Source organism: Plectropomus leopardus, chromosome 11 (genome assembly GCF_008729295.1).
Source record: "Plectropomus leopardus isolate mb chromosome 11, YSFRI_Pleo_2.0, whole genome shotgun sequence".
In the NCBI taxonomy this organism is placed as follows: Eukaryota; Metazoa; Chordata; class Actinopteri; order Perciformes; family Serranidae; genus Plectropomus; species Plectropomus leopardus.
The window spans coordinates 18,522,983-18,545,045 of record NC_056473.1 but is presented as its reverse complement, the minus strand read 5'-3'; the positions used below and the strand labels follow the sequence as shown (position 1 = coordinate 18,545,045).

Here is a 22,063-nt window from a genome sequence, read left to right as displayed (position 1 = left end):
TTATTATCAAATATATAGTTTCTGTATATATTTATTTATTTATTTTTCTAAGTGTCTTGAAACTAATCAGGTCATTTTTCATTTTTTTTGCAGTTTATGGTACATCTCTTGCCAAGTTGCTCAGGGCCTTTTAAGCCATGTTTTCAAAAGAAAGGGGTTAAACAAAATAAATAATTGTCTCACAGCATACACTGTACATTTATATACAGTGTATGGTCCACAAAGTATAATTTCTATAATCCCGCCTATGTGTTCTCAGGTAGGAACCAACGTGCTCTCCTTTTGTTCCCCCGGAGGGGACTCTCTATGGTCGCGCACACTTGTTCGCCGTTTCCTTGGTAACAACGTTACGTTCGCTGATTATCAAACACGTTAACGACTCATTCAGACAACATGGACATCCAGGAACTAAGTGAGTAGAATAAAGGTATTTAATTAACATTAACGCAGCTTAAGGGAGGAGGAGAGGCTAAAATTTTAGTTCGGAAAATAAGAGTTATAACTTACAGACTCTAACGTTAGCAGCTCATATTCATTTAGCGCTAACTACATGTGTTTAGCTAATGCTAACATGTTCTTAGCTAAATACCATTATCGGTCTGAACTAACGACTAAAACTAGTTTGGTCTTACACGTAGTTTTGTGATTAAACGAAACAGTGTGCGCTGTAAAATATTAGCATTTGCGTGTTAACCTAGCGGTTAGCTGGCAGCTTTGATTTCACCTAAACACGCGTATCACCCTCCTTCTGTAGCTATCCGGAGCTGTGGAGAAAACATCGTAGAAATGGTTGACATGGACGAAGAAAACTTTGCTGTTTCCAGGTGGGTTTTCAGAGTCAAGTGACAAGACTTGCTAAGCGTGTCTGAACGTTTTCAGTGTAGAGCTGTGTAAATAATATTGTTTTTTATTTTGTGAGACCAAGTGCTAAAAGTTAAATGCCAGGAGTTGTTCAAAGATTTTTGAATGGGGGCCAAATTAGATAAGGTGAAAATACCTTGGTGCCAGCTGCTTCTCGCATCACGAGTTACTAAAAAGGGTACATAGAAATGACACAAACACAACTGTTTCATCTTCAGTGCAAAAAACATCAACTTTTCACTGTTCCTGAAAGTTGCAGCCCTTCTCCCTGACTTAACTCTTCTTTGCTGTGATCATGTTTGTTATCCAGCAGAAAATATATTACATGAGGTAATTGTACCTTTTATTCTTTATAATCTGTTAATGAAAACGCAGTAGTTTCACCTTCGTAGTTGCCACTTGACACATTTCTACAGGCTGTATGATAGGCCGACCACCATCAGGTGAATGAAATAAAATGCAAAGTGATCTTGCTTGATTAACCATGATTGTCGTGGTCGGGGCCACAAGTTAACCCGAGTGCCCTTTAAAATAGTTCAGGGAGCCACCATTGGCCCCTGGGCTGGACTCTGGACAAGCCTGCTTTGTTGATATGATCCTTATCTGTTGTTTTCCTCCAGTTCTTCCGCTGCAGAAGCTGCTTTCGATGCTGTCATTGGCTGCATAGAGGACATCATCATGGGTAGGACTAGTGATGAATCTATTCTTGTCCATCTTTTCTTAAAAATTATACCCAATGCCAATCTTCTCAGTAGTAAAAAATGAATCATTTATCAACCATGATGACAATAAGATGTGACTGTCAGATGTTTTAAAATGACTCTCAGCAACGAAGGCCTCGATGGCTTTATGGGACATATTGGATAAACAAATTGGGATTTAGGTTCTTAAAGTGCTTCAACCAATTCAGTCAGTCTGGTCTTTGTTTGTTCTGTAAACATGGTGAAAAATGCATTTCAGGAAAGTATACAGAGGTAAAACAGATGCATATTTTATCCTGCGAGGATGTTTTTTTAAGGCCAGTATGCTAAACCTGCTGATGACGTATATAGTCTCCGGTGTTTCAGCAGTTAATGGTGAAGATCCGTGATGTTGTACATGTTCATTACTTTTCTTTTAGAGGAGGATTTCCAGCAGCTTCAGCAGACCTTCATGGAGAAACACTACCTGGAGTTTGAGGATTCTGATGAAAACAAGCTCAGCTACACACCCATCTTCAATGAATATGTGAGTTTCTGGGCTCATGCTGTAGTCTCATGTAATTTCCACGAATTAACTCCACTCCTACCCAAATCACACATTTTCTCTGTTTTTTCTGGTCATATGTCACCAATTTCAAAAGTATTTGCGTCTTTCTACTGCAGAGACAGCCTACTTTTATGTGAGGGACTTCTTTATACCAGTGAGATACTTCTTTAAGGAAAATTACGTATAATTATTTAGCTTTTATAACCCTGTCAACATCTAATACACAGTTACCCTCAGAAACATTAGGGGCATCCAGTGGCTGAGTGGACAAAGCAGGCACCCCATATATTAAGGTCCTTTTCGCTGCGGCCACAGGTTCAATTCCAGTTCGCAGACCTTTGTTGCATGTAATCCCCTTGCCAAATTAAACCTATGGTTTAATCAAAGAGTGACTGTTTACTGATTGTCTGTAGTAGTCAGGGAGAGAAACTAAGACCAAATTCAGAATGACACTCATGGCTGTTGTGTAGGTTGACCTGCTGGAGAAACACCTGGAGCAGCAGCTGATGGAGAGGATCCCCGGCTTCAACATGAACACCTTCATAGAGCTGCTTGTGTAAGATGTGACATCACACCTTCTCTCTGAGGCCATGGTATTATGGCTGTCTACCTCTTTCAGCACTAAACCATTTTAATTAACTGGTGACAGACTTTTCGTCATTGAAAGCAACCGCTCAGCTCATACAGTAGTTTGTATGATGCTGCTGTTGCACCATAGAAATGTTATTATCTAGCAGGCCACTGGGTGGCACAAAAGCACATTTCAAATATGATAAGATTCATCATGTGTCTGCTTCCACCTGCAGGAAGCAAAAAGAGGAGGTGCCTGGTGATATCTTTGACATGATGCTGAGTTTCACTGACTTCATGGCCTTTAAGGAGATGTGTCTGGAATACAGAGCGGTGAGTTGTCGGCAAACCGGAGAGCTTCTTCATTCCCCTTTTCACTCAGATATCCAACAAGAGATTTCTGAATTCATCATACAAGTATTTCTTTATTTCTATTGTGTAGTAGGTTTATTGACAGTTGGTGCCACATTGTATGCAATATTAAATAAGTCTCTTTCTTACTTAAAGCCTCAGCCCGCATTCAAGCACATTTCAGGGTTCCTGCGGTCATGAATTCTTGGAAAAGTTATGAAATTAAAACTGTTTTCCAGGCCTTGAAATGGTTTGTAATTAATAGAGTGTTTTGAAAAAGATATTTTTTGGCTATTGTTTCAGTTGAATCATGAAATACTCAAAACATGTCTAACATTATTCGAAATATGTCGTGTTAAAAATCTAGTGCTGCACTGCGTGAAAGTTGATTGGACCTTTTTCCTCTGCCCCAAAGAGAGGCGTGGCCTTGACCTTTTGCAAAGTACCTGTATGTTTCAGTGTGGTGTATTGGTATGCAGTGACTTGGTAGCCTGATAAAACCATTCTGACAACACGAGCTACGATCTGCTGCCATCCAGTCAGGCAATTCAGGGATCCCCACTGTTGCTAAAAACGTAGGCAGCCAATCAGTTGGTTGAAATATTATGGAAAAGTTGATGTTTCTCTCTCTCGAGATCTTGGTACGCGTGATCTCGACCACTCGTAAAACTTTTCTCTTACCTAAGAGAGGAGCAAAAATGAGAAAATATTTGTTGAGTCCCAAAAATAAGTGGTTACGAACAAAAAATAAGTGTGAAATCGTGGATACGAGCAAAATTAAAATAAAATTTGTTCATATGTTGTTTCTTGCATGAGGCCCATTGTGTCTTTAACTGGTCCTAACGAGTCTTTAGGACTGCTGTTTGTAATGCTTTGCTTTAACACCAGCTGTATGAATCTGTATGTTTCTAGGAGAAGGAGGGCCGAGGTCTGGACCTGAGTCACGGACTGGTGGTCACATCTCTGATCCCTGCAGGCTCCAAACACACCGACTCCACTGAATCACAGTGACAGACACACACACAAAAAAGTCAAATTTGAATTGCCTCCTCCTCTTCATGTTTATTTGACATTTTTGTCCATGGGCCTTCAGACAGTTTTTAGCTTGTGGTCAGTTTTTTGGTGAGTTTTGTACTAAAAAGGAGAGCTGCTGGATGGACTCCCCATAAATCTACAGTCTCACCCATAACAGCACATTCATAAAAACATTCCTCTGTGTTTTATGTTGCAGGTGGGACAGTGTGTTTGTTTAAGAGTGGTGGAAGGGTTTGGCTTATTTCTACTCCCCAACCACTGCACTGGACATCATAACTACTTGAAATGTTTAGATGCATTGACCTGGAATCTGCAGGTGAGAGGCCTAATGCTGATGTTACAGATCATCTTATTCACGTATGTTTTTATGAAGAGTTTGTATTTATTAGTTCTGCCTTGTTGGGAAGAAGAAACCCATTACTCTGGTGTTGGTTGTTGTGAAGGGCATAAGCAGGAGACACCATTTGATGTAACTGAATGTTTGACTCTGTTCTCTTTGCCTAGTTTGTCTTTTCATAAGAAAAGTGTATAGCAGAACTAATATATGTTTTAAGAAGGTTTAAATTATTTAGTCTGTTTGAAAACTCATTGGATTGAGTTTTGTGCCTGTCAAAGTGATTTTTAATATAGTTATTTTTAGTGTGTGTGTGTGTGTGCCTGTGTGTGTGTGCGCCGCGTGTCTGCAGCTAGAATAAGATCTACAGTATAGTTTTCAGTACAATGTCAAAGTATTTTCTGCTTGTCTTAAAATGACAGCTGTGATTGTTTAAGTATATTTATGTCACTGTTGAAATGCTGTTAATGTCACATTTGTTAGTATAAAAGATATTTTTAAATAAACAGATCATTGCGACTTCTGAATAAGCTCCAAATAGCCGCCCACAGACGCCATGGTAGATATGACCAGCTCGCTGTATTTTGTTGTACTTAGTGGTGGAGGAAGTATTCAGATCCTTTATTCAAGTAACAAGTACACAGTACACAGTACAAATACTCTGTTACAAGTAAAATTCTTGAATTAAAGATGGTACTTAAGTAAAAGTAACTAAGTATAGTCAGGAAAACGTACTTAGAGTATTAACAGTCACATTCACACAATCAAGAAAAAATCACCCCCAAAAACTCAAAATGAATTAGAAATTACATGCTTATCAAAAATAGTTGCCAATTCATTTTTGTCAATTTCTTTTGCAAAAATCTTAGTTTGTAAAGTAACTGGAAACTGAAGCTTTCAGATGAATGAAGTAAAGTCAAAAATACAATATTTCCCTCTGGAATGTAGTAGAGTAGAAGAACAAAGTGGCATGAAAAGAATAGACTTAAGTGAGTACAAGTACCTAAAATTTATACTTTGGTGCAGTACTTCAGTAAATGCAATTAGTAAGCTTCCACCACTGGTTATACTCACTCTTGTTTAATGATTCAGGGTGCTTCAGGTGTCGACTGATTTGCAGAATGTGAGGAGAGCTGCTGGGTGACACTGAAAGAAGGCAGTGAGCATGAAAGAAGAAATTGCCCAAAAATTTGCAAAAAAAAAAAAAAAAAAAAGAAATGTATTATTATTATTATTAAAGTTAGAATACATTTTATTTTTAAAAAACAAGAAAATCACCTGAAAAATGAATTTAACAAAAATGTGCTTAAAATTACTTTTTAATTTTCTTTCTTTTTTTTAAAATAGAATTTTCTAAATCTAGGAATTTCTTGCAATTTGTGAATCATTTCTTACCAAGTTGCTCATTGCCTTTTTGCCATGTTTTTTGAAAGGAATCAAACCACTTCAACTGTTTAAATACTTATGAAAGGCATCTGAAAGCAGCAAAAGGTAAAAGTGACCACTTGAGGTTTCAAAGGGTTAATGTTGGGATCCAGGTCAGGGGATGTGTTCAATTGACCCAAAATTTAAAAAAATGACAAATTATCGGGGCTTGCTGCAAATGGCTCTAACACAGATAAAAGCCTCACGTTGAAATCACCAAGTGCTTTATTTAAACAAGTGCACACTTGAGCCTCAGCACTCACCACAGCATTTCACCAGCATTTAAATTCTCAGTACAAAAAGACAAAACATATTTCATAAAGGCACAAACAACAGCAGATGAGCACTGTCAATCAAAGAAACATGTTACACAGGTGTACAAGTCCTCTGTGGAGCGATATTCTAGTCATTTAAGAGTCACTACCGTCCTGCAGAAACCCTGTTTCTTCATAACATACATGACCATGATTAAGAGTCCTTTTTATTATTTTCAGTGCTTTGGCTTGGTCTTTAGAGAATTTAAGTTTCAATATAAGTGTGGATATCCATGAGAGAGAATCAAAATGTTTCTGCCTACTTCTATTTCTGCAGGACAGATAATAGACATACAGTCAATCATCACCCCTTCTGCAGCCCCCTAAAATGAGCATCACATGGACCTGCAGTGTTACAGCCATATAATCTAGTCAACAACAACTCTGTAAACAAGAAATACTCAACAAACAATTGCCATTATCATGTATCTTCATGTTTCTCCTTCATAGGTGACACATTGAGAGTGGTTACATGAACATGAATATCCTGTTCATGAGGCTTATCTCGGTTATGATCATATTCGAGATTTGGTGCTCACATGAGCACAGAGAATTCAGATTATTCTGTGTACACACCTCAGTTTCTTTCAGCTCTCATAAATGGACCATGCTGTTTACGTGTTCAGACACATAAACATCATACTCCAAAGCCTGATGATAAATAATCCATTTCCATGTAAACACACTCAGTACAGTACTGCACACTGAAGAAATGTCTAAAGAAGTTTAGTCGGGTTATTATATTTGGAGTGAAATCTGATTTTTACATCGAAGACCGACAGAGGACACAACTTTAGGACTGATAACACGAATACTGATATTTTGAGGTCATTATATATTTTATATATGTTCTTACAATGTTCTTTTATTGTTAGGATTCGAGTGGCAGACTATGTCATTATGAATGAAAACACATTTCAAATGCTGTAAAAATAACTTTTTTTTTCCTTCATTGTAAAGTCTTCCTCCATGGTTGAATGACCTTAGTTTAAACGGACAATTTGATTGCAAAGTTAGATAAGAAGATTGATGCCACACTTGTGTATGTGCGTGAAGTATGAAAATACAGCCAGCACCAACTTAGCATAGCTTTGCACAAAGAATGCAAACAGGTGGAAACAGCTATCCTGGCTGCGTTCAAAGATAACAAAACGAGTTAGGGAGCTTTAGGGGCCTTGTCCACCAAAGCGTTTTGGGGTTTTTCAAGCTGAAAATGTCAGGCGCTTGTCAGGAAACGCCCATTTGGGAGCTTTTGAGAGCGCTTTGGGGGTGCAGCGTTTTTTCAGCAGAGAAGCTTTGGTTTCATCTGGTTGCTATGATACATAGTATATATATATATACCACCCAAAGTTGAACATTTTTTGGCTCTAGGCGCTCTAAAAATATGCCCAACTGGCACTGCTTTATCGCATTGCTGGCATTTGTAGCACAGCGTAAATACACAACGCTCCCACTGTAGATCATTAATAATATGGGATGACCTCAGAAAAAAAACTCTTTGGTGGACGTGGCCCCTTAGAGTCACTGGTGAGGGGATTTTGTTACCTTCAGACAGAGCCAGGCTATAGTCGTTAACCGGCTCCCAGTAGCTTAATATTTATTGTACAGGCATGAGACTGGTATCAAACTTTTGACAAGAAGACAATTTTCCTAAATACTGAAATATTGCTTTAACTTTTGTCTTCTGCTGGTTTAAATGCATAGTGAGATATCATATGTGTAACTTAATTGCAACCTGGATGTGTAATTTGGCCAATATAGAGTGGTATTATCAAGATATTAAGGCACTGTTGGCTTTATTTGTGTATTAACAATTGTATTATAAACAGTATTATTTTAAGAATTCATGATTTCTAGGCCTCAGTGCAGTCGTCCACATCCCCTTCAAAACATATAGTGCTCAGAGATACAGTATATTTTGTGTGGATAACCAGTGATGATATATAATTTATTTTCATTTTGTGAAGGTAAAAGAGGTCTAGAGACTTTGACTGAAAAGCAATATAATGGAGGATATCTGCCGTCTGAATTAGGTTTCATGTTATTGTTAATACTGGGGTTAAAGAGAGGCCGGGATTTGGGTTACCAGACTCAGCAGTAATACTCAACTGTCACCTGTGTTGACAGTTAAGCATCAGCTGTGGACTCTACAAATAACTACAGTATCTTGAGGGAAATAAAACACAAGGAGTCTTTTTCCAGGATCAGCATCACAGGTTGGAGTCTTAGGTCGGCACTGTGTTGGTGGCCGCGTTTCCTCCATCTCCCTTCCACTCCAGATAGGAGAAGTAAGCACTGGCACCGTACGCTAAAGTCGCCAAGGCAGCAAAGAACTGAACACACAGAGAAACGGAGGGAGAGAGGGAGGAAGTGAAAAAGAGGAGAAGAATGACAGTTATACCTATTTAATCATTTAAGCCCTGTAAAATTCACCTAAAACTCCTATCCAAAGCTTACGCAAAGTAAAATGACTGCAGTTCTTTTGCCCGTGCACATGTGCATTCATGGACTTATTTAAAAGATAAAAATTTGAAGTTTTCCCCAACAGTCAGAATAACTGAAGTGCTCCTGTCATTGAGCTACATCAGCTTAAACACGCTGAAACAAAATGTTTACATTTTAGCCTAACTATTTTCTTAAAAAGAGATGCACAGATGACTAGAACTGGGAGGTATTAGCTTGGGGAAAAAATTGGGCTACCATAGCATGAGCCATCACACAGTCCGAATTCACAGTATATAACAATATCACCAAAAAATAAACCTTTATTTTTTTTATTTTATTATTATTATTATTATTATTATTATTATTATTATTATTATTATTATTATTATTAGCATTATTAGCATTATTATTATTATTTGTATGTTATCTCAGGTAATTTTCAGCTTTAAAAACAGTAACAAAAGAGGATAAAACAATGCACTGAATGTGTAAATATAGGGGAAATTGAACTAACACAGACATCAATGATTATTTAGGAGCTTACTGCATATAAAAACACCTCTACAACACTTCAATTCATAAGAAATCCTTTCTTAATTGTTATTTTTTCCACCTAGAACAACCTTGGAGCAAATTGTGCATCATTTCTGTACATGTATTACATCTGTGGTGCAAATAAAGGGTTAAAATCGCCGGTAGAGCTACAGAGTGTCACTTGCAAGACCCAGGCCCAAGACCTCGTGCAATCACTGTGGGATTTCTCATTACCTTGAAATAGGACCTTCTGTTCTTCAGCACAGACCATTGTAGGGATCATAAGGTCATAAACAATTTGTTATATATATATATATATTTTATTTTTTTTTTAATTTTATTTTATTTTTTTTAAACAAACCCCCCCGTCAAAGGGTTAACATGTACTGCGCTCAGCCAGCCGCCTGCACTGAGTCATGGTGGCGTGTTGTTACCACTTTCAGCCGCAGGAGGCAGTGTAGCGTGCAGGGCGCTGCTGTCACAGGTAAACAGAGCAGGCACGTGCATAAACTTTTGTGCTTTAAGCTGAGCAGAAATGTGTAACGATGTACCACCATGTCTGTGTGTTTTACAGGTGAGCAGATATATAAAATGGGCAATAAGAGGAGAATTGTGTTGTGGAGACAGTGGGAAAGCTGTCTGTTTATTCCTGCTGTGGGACTTTGCTGTGATTTGGGCCTTGTGTGGACCCCGTGGTGCAACGTTTTGCGTGTTAAACTGCCAGAAGTTAACAGCCAAGGCACATGCAGTGTACTGTCCATTCTGTATGTTAATATTGAAATATTTTTATTGTTATTATTCCAGGACGCCCATTAATATAAGGCAAAGGGACTACCAATTAAAACTAGCTCCTCAGCTAACTTGGGTGCATACATTGTCTTTTCTTAAATAAATACATTAGAATCATAAAATAATCCAGGTACTTGTGATTTAAAAGCTTTAACAATGTCCACATGAGCCATTATCTCTGGTAATGGCTAGTAAATCTCCACTGGTGAGCCTCAGAGGCAGTAAAATGCAGCTGAGCTGAGCTCTGTGTGTGTGTGGGGGGGGGGGGGGGGGGGGGTGAAGTCATTATCTGCTAAATGCTACTGAAGCTTTTACACCAGCATGGACTTTAACCTGTGAACAGGACTATAAAACTGCACATCCAGCCTCCATCTCTTAAAACTGATGATCTTAAGTGGGACATTTTAGTCACGGCTCTCTCTCTCTCTCTCTCTCTCTCTCTCTCTCTCTCTCTCTCTCTCTCTCACACACACACACACACACACTACCTTTCCATCTGCTGCCTTACATTGACACTCACTCCTCCCCTTGATCGGACATTGGTTTGGCCAAGGGGAGGAGTGAGTGTCAGCTGTGGTACAAAGGTGATTTTAAAACACTTCCAGTCACATGACATACTTCACAGTCATGTGAACTATTAGTGAGCCTCTCCTTTCATCCTGTTCTGCCTCTCTCAAGTTTCTGTATGTAAAGTTTCGGGTGTTTGAATGTGCCACAGCCTAATAAGTAAACATGCTATCGGAAACACACCTAGCCAAACAGTGAGCGCAGTGAGGGGGAAGCAGGAAGGAAAACTGTACAAAATCTTCTCAGTGTTCAAATGCTGGATGACTGGAGGAAAGACTCTGGCCTCGATTATATCGATGACCAAAATTTTATTTCTTCTCACAGGGATTTGCCTTTTCAGACATATTATCAAAGTGGGGCCTCAGTCAGTAGGTTTACATGCACAGTTAAGTCGAGCTGCAGTTTTTGCTCCATTAGGCCGTTTATACAACTACTGTCCTTGTCCCAGTATACGAATACTGGGGGAGAATCGATTTATTGACGGAAGTATCTCTGACGTGCCTTTACCTTGATGCTATTTGACCTTCTTCTGGTTGACCTTTTATATTACATACCAGACTAGTTGTAAATTGGGTTGCATGTCGAACTGTGAAAACATGGATAACTTTTTGGCGCTATACATTTCGTACATAGTCTTCTTCCCTTTTTCATCTTCTTTTGTTTTACTTGACTTTCTTCTACAAATTCATGCTGTTTGACCTCCGGTCAAAGCCCAGGGCAGAGACGATGGAGCATGTGCAGAACGCCACGGCCAGTTCAGGTCTGATTGAGGTGTATACGTGAAAAACTAAATCCACTCACAGCTGCATTATCTATGTGTGCTAGTCTGACTTTGAGAAGTTTGACTTAGTATGATTTCAGTTGGACTAACGTGTTTGCATGGATTTTAAAAGTATAGTTTTAGTCAGACTAACATAATAATTCAATCTTTTCTAACATCATGTAAATGTACTGAGTGTTTCTTGCATTTTTAATCAGTTCTTTGTGTCTGAGTCTGTTAGTGCTGTCTTACAACAGACGCTGCCATATGTCCGTAGAGATAGGTCCCATTGAAGTAGCGCACAGATGCTGCGTTGGCCAGGAAGGCGGTCAGATAGAGGACCGCAGCTGAGATGTGATACACCATCACCTAGAAAAACACGACAAACATTAGCAACACCATCAGCTGTTTCCTGTGCGAGCAGAACAAGTCTCATTCCACTTTTCTCTCTTTCCCTTCCTTCCTCCTCTCCTACCGTCAAGGACCAGGGGATGGCAGTGAGTTTTTGTTGGGTGCCAAACAGGATCACGAAGAAGAGGGCGCAGGTGAGGATCCAAAAAGAGACAGCCACAAACATCACCCAGCCCAACTCTGGCACCAACGTGTAGGGGACGCTGGCTATCAACGCCCACTGGAGCAGCCCCGCAATCTTGAGAGGTGAGAAAGAGAAAACAAGACAGAAGGAGGAATGAGATGGCGATGAAGTGGGACAGAGGTTAAAAGGTGCCGAAATTAGAAACATTAACTTATAATATATGAAAAAAGGCATTGTCAAACAATGTAATTCAGTAGTCCATAAATGAGAACACATAAAGTGTCCCAGGGATTACATTTTTAGGTAGGCTGATGCGGAAGTTAACATCACCCTGATTCTGTCATCAAAAAGCCTTTTGGATTTTCATTGGATTTTGGATCATTGCAGAAAATAAGCTCTGTAGTGAAGAAACGTTTATAGCCATCTTTATGTAACTGCCAGAAATAAAAAGTTAATGTTCGACTATAAATGAACTACACCTTGATCACATTGTCACTGCTACAAGGCTTTAAAGCCGCGTTCGGTGCAGTTCGGCTTGATGATGGTTTGCAGTCTCATTTAGCTACTTCCAAATCCAATCCAAATTTATTTATAAAGCACATTTAAAAACTAAATAATTGACCAAAGAGCTGAACATCAATACACAGATAAAAAATAATAAATATAACAAATAAATATCATAAGATAGGACAGAAAAACCCAAACTGTTTATAAAATGGCAATAAAACCACAAGGTAAGACCACGAAACTGTCAACTGTCATACAAGGTCTAAGAAAGCCAAGGAGAACAAATGAGACTTGTTAGCTTGTTACTTGTTAGAAACTGCCTTTTTTAAGACACATAAAAGCGTCAGAGTTCACAAGCGGCGTAGGTGCTGATGCATCTTATATTGTAGAACAAAAGGTGAAAGTCTCTTAAGCGAGTGTTAACCACAGACCTTATTTCAGGCCTCTAACCTAAAAACCCATTAACTCTGAGACGAGAGAACCAGAGGTGCTGAAACACTAACTGATTTCCAGGTTTTAGGACTAATGACTGGGGTCCTCAATGTGTAGCGTCTGCCTCCCACACCTGACTCCCTAAGTCCAGGCCCCGTTACTGGTGTCAGGTCGGACAAGTTTGACCAGAAGAAACATGGCAATGCCAGTTCAGTTTTTATTTGGGGTTTAGTGTTTGTAGTTTCTGGGTGTCAGGCAATATTGCTCTAACAATCTGACAGCGAGGACGAGAGTATCAGGTGGATGGATATATGCACAATATAATGAAGAAGGCAACGGACACATAAAGAGCTTTATAAAACTTTCTGACCAATTGATGAATACAAGTTAATTCACTAGTAGTTTTGTTATTGTCTAAAGGAAATATGTGTCTCTTTAGCTGCTTAATGTTCACAGGTTAATCTACGTGCGTATAAGCATGTGGGTTTTTGTGGTTTTACAATGGTGTGATGCTGATTGCACGAAACTTAACCGACGGATCTGCCTGTGTAACTGTGGACTAACATTGCACAACTTAAAGGAAGAGCCTGCACATGAAACAGATACCTGCTGCCTTCAGATGGCTGTAAAGAGGGTCACCGTTGTGAAGTAAGGCCGTCAGTTTCCAAACGGTCGTGACAAACTGAGCTTCATTCTGCCAATCTAGCATTAACGCTATAACCGCCGTTTGAAAAATCACCATCATCATGTTGTAGAGTGAAGTTATTGTTTATGTCACAATTAACTAAAGTCCACATATTACTAAACTAACTGAACATTTTAAATTGTCAAATAGAAATAATCAAAAAGTGTCATAAACCAAAAAACAGAGTTCAGCGAGTTTTAAGTAGACTCAGGGTGATTATTCAGCATCATTTAGTAGATGTGGAATTCACAAGAGGCCCTGTGATTCAATATTATCACAGTACAATAAAATCACTTTACTATATTATACAATATTATTGTGATTTTAAACTTTTTTTGTGTGTGATATCCTTAGTATTGCAATAACATGTATATTGATGAATTGTGACTTATTTCCTTTTTTCAGCTGTAAATTATGACCCCAAAGTAAAACCTCATCAGCATTTATTTATCTAAGAATTTACAATTTGAAACATAAAGTTTCTCAATTCAATCATTTTTTTTTTTGCAGCAAAATGTATCTGGTGAACTGAAAAAAGTAACTGACTTTATTATTCTAGAAGGTTACCAAAAGTTTGTATTAGCAATATTAATAATTTACAAACATTTTAAACATCTATATTTGGTGCTTGCCACACAAAATATCACAATACTACACTGTATTGATTTTTCCCCGTCCCCTGTCATTTACGCAATGATGTCTGGAAGTTGGCAAGTATGCAGATCAACCACACTTTTTGACCACGATTATAGATTTGCCTTTTATCTATAAAAGCTTTTAAAAAGGACTTGTGGTGGGTAATGTCACAGAGGGCCCATTCATAAGATGCGCTGACTTTACCAATACCGAATATCACCCAAACACGAACTAAAAAAGTTGGCAGCCTTGATACAGACAATGGCAGATGCTGCCAGCATTTCCCATGAGGACCCTATTTGTGTACTGTATATTTGTGTTTTAAATGTGAGTCTAAAAAATCACCATGAAACAGAAACATCATCCAGAAAGAAACCACACAACAGGGCTCTTCTCTTCGCCTCTGTGACTCTCTGCTTGTGTCCCACGAGAAACTACATGAAAGGACAGTCTATTATGTATGCAGAGATCATGTTTCACATTTTACACACCTGATACACACACACAGTGGACACACTGATGGTGACCTTTCCAAAGACCTCAGAGGAACAGAAGATCACCTCAACATCCAAATAACTGTAAAATGTTACCATGATCCACAGCAGTGTTCATATTAATGGAATAATTAATATTACTGCACTGCCGGGGCACTGAGGGTTATAGCACAATTACTGCTGGAAGCAACTTTAAAAAAACATATGTATCCTAACTTTAAACATTTAATCACTAAAGTTTATCAAGTTTAACCTTTTAAAACCTGGATCGACATCAGTTTTCTTGTGCTGCATTCAGATATCTCTCACAAGTATTTAAATCTTTGAAAGTTGAGCAAATTGGTGCGATTTCTTTCAAAAATATGGGGGGCCTGAAACATCTTGCAGACTGCTAGAAAAATGTTAAAGATGCCAAGAAAATGACAAGAAAATTAGCTTTGAAAAAGAGAGAGAAGCTATCATTTGATGATTATCATATAACTAGGAAAAATATCAAGGACATTATAAAGTAATTATGATTATTTATTTAAAATTAGGTTACACGAAAAATTATTATTATTTTTATTATTAGTAGTAGTAGTATCAGTAGCAGTAGTATCGTTATCATTTAGTTGTTTTTTTTATTTGATCACTTTTCCAGTTCATTTTCTGTTTGTGTTCTTTTTCTTTTTTGTGTTAATTTCAGGATATTTTCTTGTAGATTTTTACTCTTTTCATGCTAGTTTGTGGGTCATTTCTTGTTGAAGTACTCATTGCCTTTTTCCACATTTTTGGTGAGAAATTAAGACAATTGGCTCGGGTTCAAAGGAGTTAGTCATCAATTTTGACTATGCACTTTAACAAGCTCCAGTAATTATATATGATTCAGATTTGTTTTTTTTAACACAATGCATTAGACATATTATTTATTGATATTGCATAAAAGCTGGAGCAGAAACCCGGCAGTGAAATCTAACATACTGATGATGAATGAATGCTGTGATGTCCACAGAAAAACGTTTGCTTTCAAAATATTTTCAAATAACTGCTCTTGTACCGTACTTCCCTTTTTACTCCTTTTTTCTTCCCTTTCTATTGTGGTTGCTCAAGTTTGTGTTAGGAAAATTAAGTTGCTACACACACACACAGGCACACACACACACACACACACACACACACACAGTCTGCATCACACCACTGAACAGGGGTTCATTTAGAGTCTTACATAAGGTGACATTTAACGATTGGGTCAAATGATTTTCATAACAATAATCCTTCTAGGAAACATCTCTTTCTTAAATGCAGTCATGGTGAAATACATATGCGAGCGCACACACACACACACACACACACACACACACACACACACACACTCGCAGCAAAGGCCTGTTCTCTGAGAATCAGGCTGAAAGGCCACAAAAACAAAAACAAATCCTTTTAAAGAGTAGCTTTAAGAAACTGTCAGTCCAACTCTCACTGAGATTCAGTCAGGTTAAAGTGGTTAAAATGAGACAAAACACACTCTTCGTTTTCGACTTGTACAACTACACAACAGTTTCATCTTGCTGCTGCAGATCACGGGAATATGACACTGACAAAATGTCTCTGTCTTCTCGATGTGTTGGGTTTTGATGCTACCAGCTGGCAGGAAAATTTCTTATAAGTCTGACTTAAACCTGATTGAAACAGTCTTGGATTCTGTAACATCATAACAAATGACTAATGGTGGTGTAATCTCAGTATTTATTGCTGAGTGTGAAAAGTCAATCCATGTAAAACAACCTTTATTAAATAGACTGTTCCCACTCCTTTTGTCAAGACTTGGTAAGTCAGCAAAATAAGACATTTTAAACGCTCAGTTTAGTCAGGTCACATGATGACCTGATAGAAATGGCTTAACACTTAACTTAAACTAATGCTCTAAAGTAAAAGTACACAACCTGACCATCAAACGTCAGACAGACAAATAAAGTCAAGAGTGTTTAGAAGCTAAAGAGATATTTCCCTCAGAAGCTGGTTGTAAACAAAACAGAGCAAAACGAAGTTACTGGAATATTTCACTTAAATTTAGCAGGTGATCAGAGAGGAAGTTTTACTGTTTGGTTAGTTTAGTATTCCTGGTTTGTTCACAAACAACAACAGCATGCAAGGAGAGCATGTTCACACTCATACACACTGCTTCATTTGCACGGGAAATGTTGAAATTTTACCAGAGTTAGTAAACGTTTCAAATACAACAAGAGCTGTCGAAAGCCAATAAACTTGTAACTCATGAAGCACGGAGAGGTGACAAATGTTTCACAGTCTCATCACACACACAGTGTGTCCTTGAAGATTGAGCTATAATTCAGTAATAATTATCTGGAAAAGTCCTAAAATCATGAAAACTACAGAAGGGTGTGACAGGAGGGGACGGGACCATCAGGGGACAAAGATCCGCAGCCAGTCACATGTCCTCCGCGTGGACAGAGTTTAGTGCAAATACATCACCAGAGGGGAACGTGAGTTTGAGCTGAAGCTCGGCACTGTTACCCTGATTGCTTTTCAATCTTACAACCAAGTATTAGAGCAAACATAATAAACCTGTCCCGCTGACTCTCACAATCAAATTTTATCTCACAAAATCCTTATCAGTTCATTTCAGCTCTATGCCAGTTCCTGACCTGACCAGACGTGACTGTGTGCACACTGCCAAGCAAAAGAGCACAAGCTTTGACCACTGACAGTCCTGTTGATAGACAGTCAGTGAAATTAATGGTGCACAAACTGAGGCTTGTTGTCACTTGTTCAAATTTCTGTGGCACCAAAAGAAGCGGAGATATACAAATATTTTTATCTGCAGCTGCTCTGTTGACTGCACTTTAGAGAGTTTATCACACACTGTGGTTTGCCTTTAACTCACCCTTAATAATAAATATAAAAGGCCTTTAAATTTAGCAAATGTGTCTGTTGTTGATCCTAGATCACCCACATGGGCTCTTCAAATTTAATATACTGGTACTGCCATTATATGAGAGTAAAACATGACAGGCAGTTTTAGTAGGTTGTAAGGTTATTAGTATAAAATCAGAAAAAAAAAAATTCATATGCATAAATGTACCACTAAACGACCAATCTGGTGATCCTTATAGTTTGTTTGTGTCAGCAAAGACCATGAAAAACCAAAAACAACAATTAAGTATTGCTTGTACTCAAAATGAAAAGTATCTGAATGAAAACTTTAAAAAACACATCAGTGAGCCCCACTGGTGCACTGATTGACACGTCCCTTCATTATTATGAACGTCAGTGGTGCAGGAAGTATTCAGATCCCTTACTTACATAAAAGTACTAATACTACACTGTAAAAATACTCTGTTACAAGTAAAAGCCCTACATTGGGTGTGGCACTTAAGTACAAGTAAATAAGTATTAGTAGGAATATGTACTTAAAGTGTTAAAAGTAAAAGTACCCAATCCAGGGGGGAAAAAGCATTCCCACATTTCAAAATTATTCATAATAAATCAAGAAATGACTTAAATGTTTATCAAAAGTAGTTGCCAGTTCATTTTTGTCAATCAGCTAATTGTTTAATCAACTAATTCTTTGAGCTGTGCTTGTATTAGCTGTTTGGTTGTTTAATTTATAACAGAAAAGTCATATTTAAAAAAAATCTTATGCTTTTATTTTTGCAAAGGTTTTAATTTGTAATGTAACCAGTAACTGAAGCTCTCAGATAAATGTAGTAAAGTAAAAAGTATAATATTTTCCTAGTGGAGTTGAAGTATAATTTAAAATGAACAGGCTTGAGTAAATTACAAGTACCTCAAATTTGTACTTAAAAACAGTACTTGAGTAAAAATACTTAGCTACCTTCCACCACTGATGAACACTGGCTCTGTAGTTTATTTTAAGTTGATTGCATGCACAACATCGTGCTGCCATAAATTATTTCTAGAGCACTAAATGCAAATCAATCTGCCGCTAAAACTAGTTCACAATAAATTCACTGTCTACTGTCATGTTTGAGTAACATTTCCCCAAAGCCATACAGAGGTGACAAAAAATGGGGACAGTAAGAAACCTTTCCAAAGGGTACCATCCACAACTTTTCACAATGGAAATGCAAAGGATGCACACTGAACTTAGCGACACTGAACTGGACTGCTTGGTGGAAACACAGCCTAAGTCAGAAAGTACTTGGAGATGTACTAACGCATTGTTATTTTTGGTCTTTTTCAACTGATGTTGAGAATATAAAAATATAGAATATCATCAGCCGTATCATGTAGCAATCTGTAAATTAATCCACTAAAGACTCAATTAAGCAGAATAGGATAGAAAAAACAGAACTTTAGTCTACTGAACAGGACAGAGCAGAGATACGTTTGTATTAATATGTCTGTTACATACTATTTCAGCCAGCATGAGGATGGCCGGGATGCTTCGGATAAAGGAAATATCCATCATGGTGGTGACGTTAGCGGTCAGGCCTTGGAGGCTGTTGCCCCCCTGCTGAGAACTCTGGGAGTTGGGGGAGCTGGTTTCCGTGGTAACTTTAGATGGGAAGTCTGTCATGATCACACAGCTTGTCTGATGATGGGTGTCTCAGAAACAGCTGCAACACCAACAAACTCCTTAAGGATCCGGTCTCAGAGGAAACTTTCAACAGTTTTCACACCTCAAAAAAACACCTGAATGTTGGGGAGTCCCAGTGACCACTGACCACATCCACCAGCAGCAGCAAGACTAAATCTCCAAAGTTCAGTTATGTCCAAAACACAAATATTAGATAAAAAACAAATGCACAATGTCTTGATAGTAAAAAAAAAAAAGGAAATAAAAGGAAAGCAGTCCAAAGAGTTAAAGAGGAGTCCTTCAGTGAAACCTCCAGGCTCAGATGTCCCGCAGTCACTCTCTCCACCTGCACTGACAGGTGTCTAATGGAGGTGCTGTGAGAGTCTCTCTACACCCTCCCCTGCTTTCCTCTCTCCCTCTCTCTCTCTCTTTCTCTCTCTCTCACACACACACACACACACACACACACACACACACATCGGGTGTTTCGTCATCGTCTCTCTATGTGCTTTGGTCTCTCCCCGTTTTACCATCTTTATCTCCCCCTGGCACCTCCCATGCGGCTCTCAGGCGTCTCCCCTGGGTGACTCATTAACATGTTTGAAAACAGGGAGGAGGTGGAGCAAGAGTAAAATAACACCAGGAGATATAAACTCGACAACTCCCTCTTGATGTTTGTCTGTGCATCTTTGTCCTTCATCATGATAACACACAGGGGGTTTATGCACAGAGCTTAATAAATGACACATATGACCTGTTAGCATGCTGTAAATGTGTAACTCAAAAGCAAAATCCTACAACAGGGATACTGTACGTGCAGGGCCGGCTCTACCCAATTTGGTGCCCTAGGCGCCCTAACCCTAACCCGCACCTCTGCACCCAATAACGACACATCACGTGTCACACATAATTTAGGAACATGTCACTGTTTATTTATGTGTAATGTTAATATTTTTTTTTCTAGACAGAAAACACTAAGTGAGGGAGCCAGTGGGCATAGAAAATTATTATTTTATTATTATTTTCCCTCAAGGCCAAGGGGTACTGGCGGCGCCCCTCCAGCAGATGGCACCCTAGGCGACCGCCTATATCGCCTATGCCAAGAGCCGGCCCTGTGTACGTGCTTTGCTTAGGGGCCACTTTTGCAAAATGACAGGAGGCCATGGGCCAGGCGCCGTGGCCCCATACATGTTTCTAGGATTTTAGAACATTTCTAGGGTTTTTAGGGAAGTACTTAGGATCTTAGCACATATCTAGGGTTTCAGGATTTTAGGACTTTTCCAGATTTTACAGGCTTAGCTAGGACCTCTGACAGACGTTGCAGGGGATCCTCCACTTTTTTTAAATAAACAAGCTCTATTTTGATGCTGTTTTGAGGACCCTGGCACAAGGGTTTGTGTAGATCCTTAAAAGGCATTTAATTTATGAATCTGAAGATAAGGTCTTATAAGGGAGCTGACAGCCAACTTTAAAAAACTTAAACTTAAGATCCAAATGTCTGATGGCTAAAATCTTTAGCATCTTAAAATATCAGTAAAACAGCCTGGTACTCCTGCTGCTCTACTCTATTATTATCTTCTTAGCAATTTTTGACTCTAACAACATGAAAGCTGTGAAAATCATGTAATTGTGTTTTATTTTTTATATTTTTATCTAAAGTTTCCCCCTATTTTTGATCTTTTGTCCTTATAAATTACTTATTTGTAACAGAGCACGTTTGTTCAGTAGTACCTTCTACGGAGAAAGGGTAATCGCGCAGACAGGGGTGAAATTTACAGGTTCGCCAGCGTATCGTAGCACTTCAAGTGTGCCGGAAGGAAAAGGTTATTGTCAGAAGTGGGATTCGAACCCACGCCTCCAGGGGAGACTGCGACCTGAACGCAGCGCCTTAGACCGCTCGGCCATCCTGACACTGAATGTGACCGTGAGAAAACTTCGTTATAATCCTGCTACATAACGGTGATATGTAGAATGTTGTGTGTTTTCTTATATATGAAGATTTACATCACTCGACCATCCTAACTTCATATATGTCTGAGACAGACATTTAGTGAACGCCAATCATAGGTCGCTATTCCATCTTTCTCCAAAATTGACAGCCAATCGTCATGCCTCTTCCAAAGTTCTCTATCTTTCGTAACCAATCAGCGTCGAGATTTCCCCTGCAACAAAGCGAGCAGGGCGGGACCGGAAGACGCTGTGTTCAGGTCTTTCCTGGAGGCGCGGGTTCAAATCTCACCTCGGACAAAATGGCTTTAGTTTCCTCTGGACGACGGTTTAAACCAACCAAGTAAGCCGATTCTGCAAATACCACAGATACTTTAACTGCACATTGGTTGTTCTTAAGTGCAAAACTTGAATCAACAACAATGCGTTACTGTATTTACGATTTATCATGGTTCTCAACAGGAGCTCAGCACTTAAGGTTTTATATTCCCATGACAAACATTTGCCTCTCTACCTGCAGATATTTGGAGATGACGTGGCAAAAACACAGGTGGGATTAATATCATTGATTGCTAAAAGAGGACGTGATGGTGGCGCTGCATTAATTTCACGGTAGGAAACAGCTCATAAATGAATGAAACCCCGCTCTGCTTTATTATAGCCTTTTATCACTGCAGGTTAAGTCGTGAAAAAACGACAAACAGAAACTGTAATACAATCAGAACTGCTGCGGGTTCAGCTTAATGCCGTTAGATGGCGCCATTGGACTGTTTTGGGATATTGTGTCGTTCTTATTCATTTAACAAATATATATAAAGCCATCTTCAATTAAATTTCATTTAAGGGATTTGGAGATCTAATGCTATCCATCTTTAAAGTGGTGTACATTACGAAGAAGCAAAAAATCTGATAATTCTCAAAATTATGATCACTTGCTTTTTTATTACCAGCATTTACTTGTACTTTTACTTTCAATATATTTAGTATATGCTTATACAATTACTTGATACCAAATCGCAGTTAATGTCAGACACCTTAAGACCTTTACTCATGTAAT

The 22,063-nt window shown here is 38.6% G+C and overlaps 3 protein-coding genes and 1 non-coding gene across 5 annotated transcripts in view; 2 read left to right on the top strand and 2 right to left on the bottom strand.

Annotated features, from left to right (window-relative positions):
* Positions 1-376, top strand: part of rspry1 (ring finger and SPRY domain containing 1) — a 21,337-nt gene extending 20,961 nt beyond the window's left edge. Inside the window, exon 15 of the mRNA XM_042496071.1 lies at positions 260-376. Coding sequence (XP_042352005.1) covers positions 260-376 — 117 coding nt within the window. The remainder of the gene's footprint in view (positions 1-259) is intronic.
* On the top strand, positions 325-4,729 carry LOC121950565 (ADP-ribosylation factor-like 2 binding protein). 2 transcript variants are annotated; one of them, XR_006106329.1, is made up of 8 exons: positions 325-412; positions 755-824; positions 1,482-1,543; positions 1,982-2,088; positions 2,580-2,665; positions 2,916-3,012; positions 3,943-4,152; positions 4,262-4,729. XR_006106329.1 is itself a non-coding variant. In XM_042496603.1 (7 exons), exons 1-7 carry the CDS (start codon positions 394-396, stop codon positions 4,039-4,041), a joined length of 540 nt encoding a protein of 179 aa, XP_042352537.1. In that variant the 5' UTR covers positions 325-393; the 3' UTR covers positions 4,042-4,729. The 2 variants fall into 2 exon arrangements, 1 of the variants encoding a protein (XP_042352537.1); XM_042496603.1 differs by having other exon boundaries at positions 3,943-4,729.
* A 1,302-nt stretch (positions 4,730-6,031) lies between these two features.
* On the bottom strand, positions 6,032-19,426 carry LOC121950707 (plasmolipin). The gene is made up of 4 exons (XM_042496786.1): positions 18,895-19,426; positions 11,709-11,882; positions 11,486-11,602; positions 6,032-8,471 (listed from the first exon to the last, which is right to left on the bottom strand). Exons 1-4 carry the CDS (start codon positions 19,057-19,059, stop codon positions 8,364-8,366), a joined length of 564 nt encoding a protein of 187 aa, XP_042352720.1. The 5' UTR covers positions 19,060-19,426; the 3' UTR covers positions 6,032-8,363.
* A 1,461-nt stretch (positions 19,427-20,887) lies between these two features.
* Positions 20,888-20,970, bottom strand: trnal-cag. The gene has a single exon. It is a non-coding gene; the product is annotated as a tRNA-Leu (tRNA).
* Positions 20,971-22,063: the final 1,093 nt, after the last annotated feature.

What these genes read in the sequence shown, in the direction of transcription:
- LOC121950565 (XM_042496603.1), top strand. An exon ending in GAAAACTTTGCTGTTTCCAG is followed by an intron (nt 825 to 1,481) that starts GTGGGTTTTCAG and finishes GTTTTCCTCCAG; the next exon opens with TTCTTCCGCTGCAGAAGCTG. An exon ending in TGTGTCTGGAATACAGAGCG is followed by an intron (nt 3,013 to 3,942) that starts GTGAGTTGTCGG and finishes GTATGTTTCTAG; the next exon opens with GAGAAGGAGGGCCGAGGTCT.
- LOC121950707 (XM_042496786.1), bottom strand. Translation starts at nt 19,059, where the DNA reads ATGACAGACTTCCCATCTAAAGTTACCACGGAAACCAGCTCCCCCAAC. An exon ending in TCCTCATGCTGGCTGAAATA is followed by an intron (nt 11,883 to 18,894) that starts GTATGTAACAGA and finishes TCACCTCTCAAG; the next exon opens with ATTGCGGGGCTGCTCCAGTG. An exon ending in GACATATGGCAGCGTCTGTT is followed by an intron (nt 8,472 to 11,485) that starts GTAAGACAGCAC and finishes CTGTGTGTTCAG; the next exon opens with TTCTTTGCTGCCTTGGCGAC.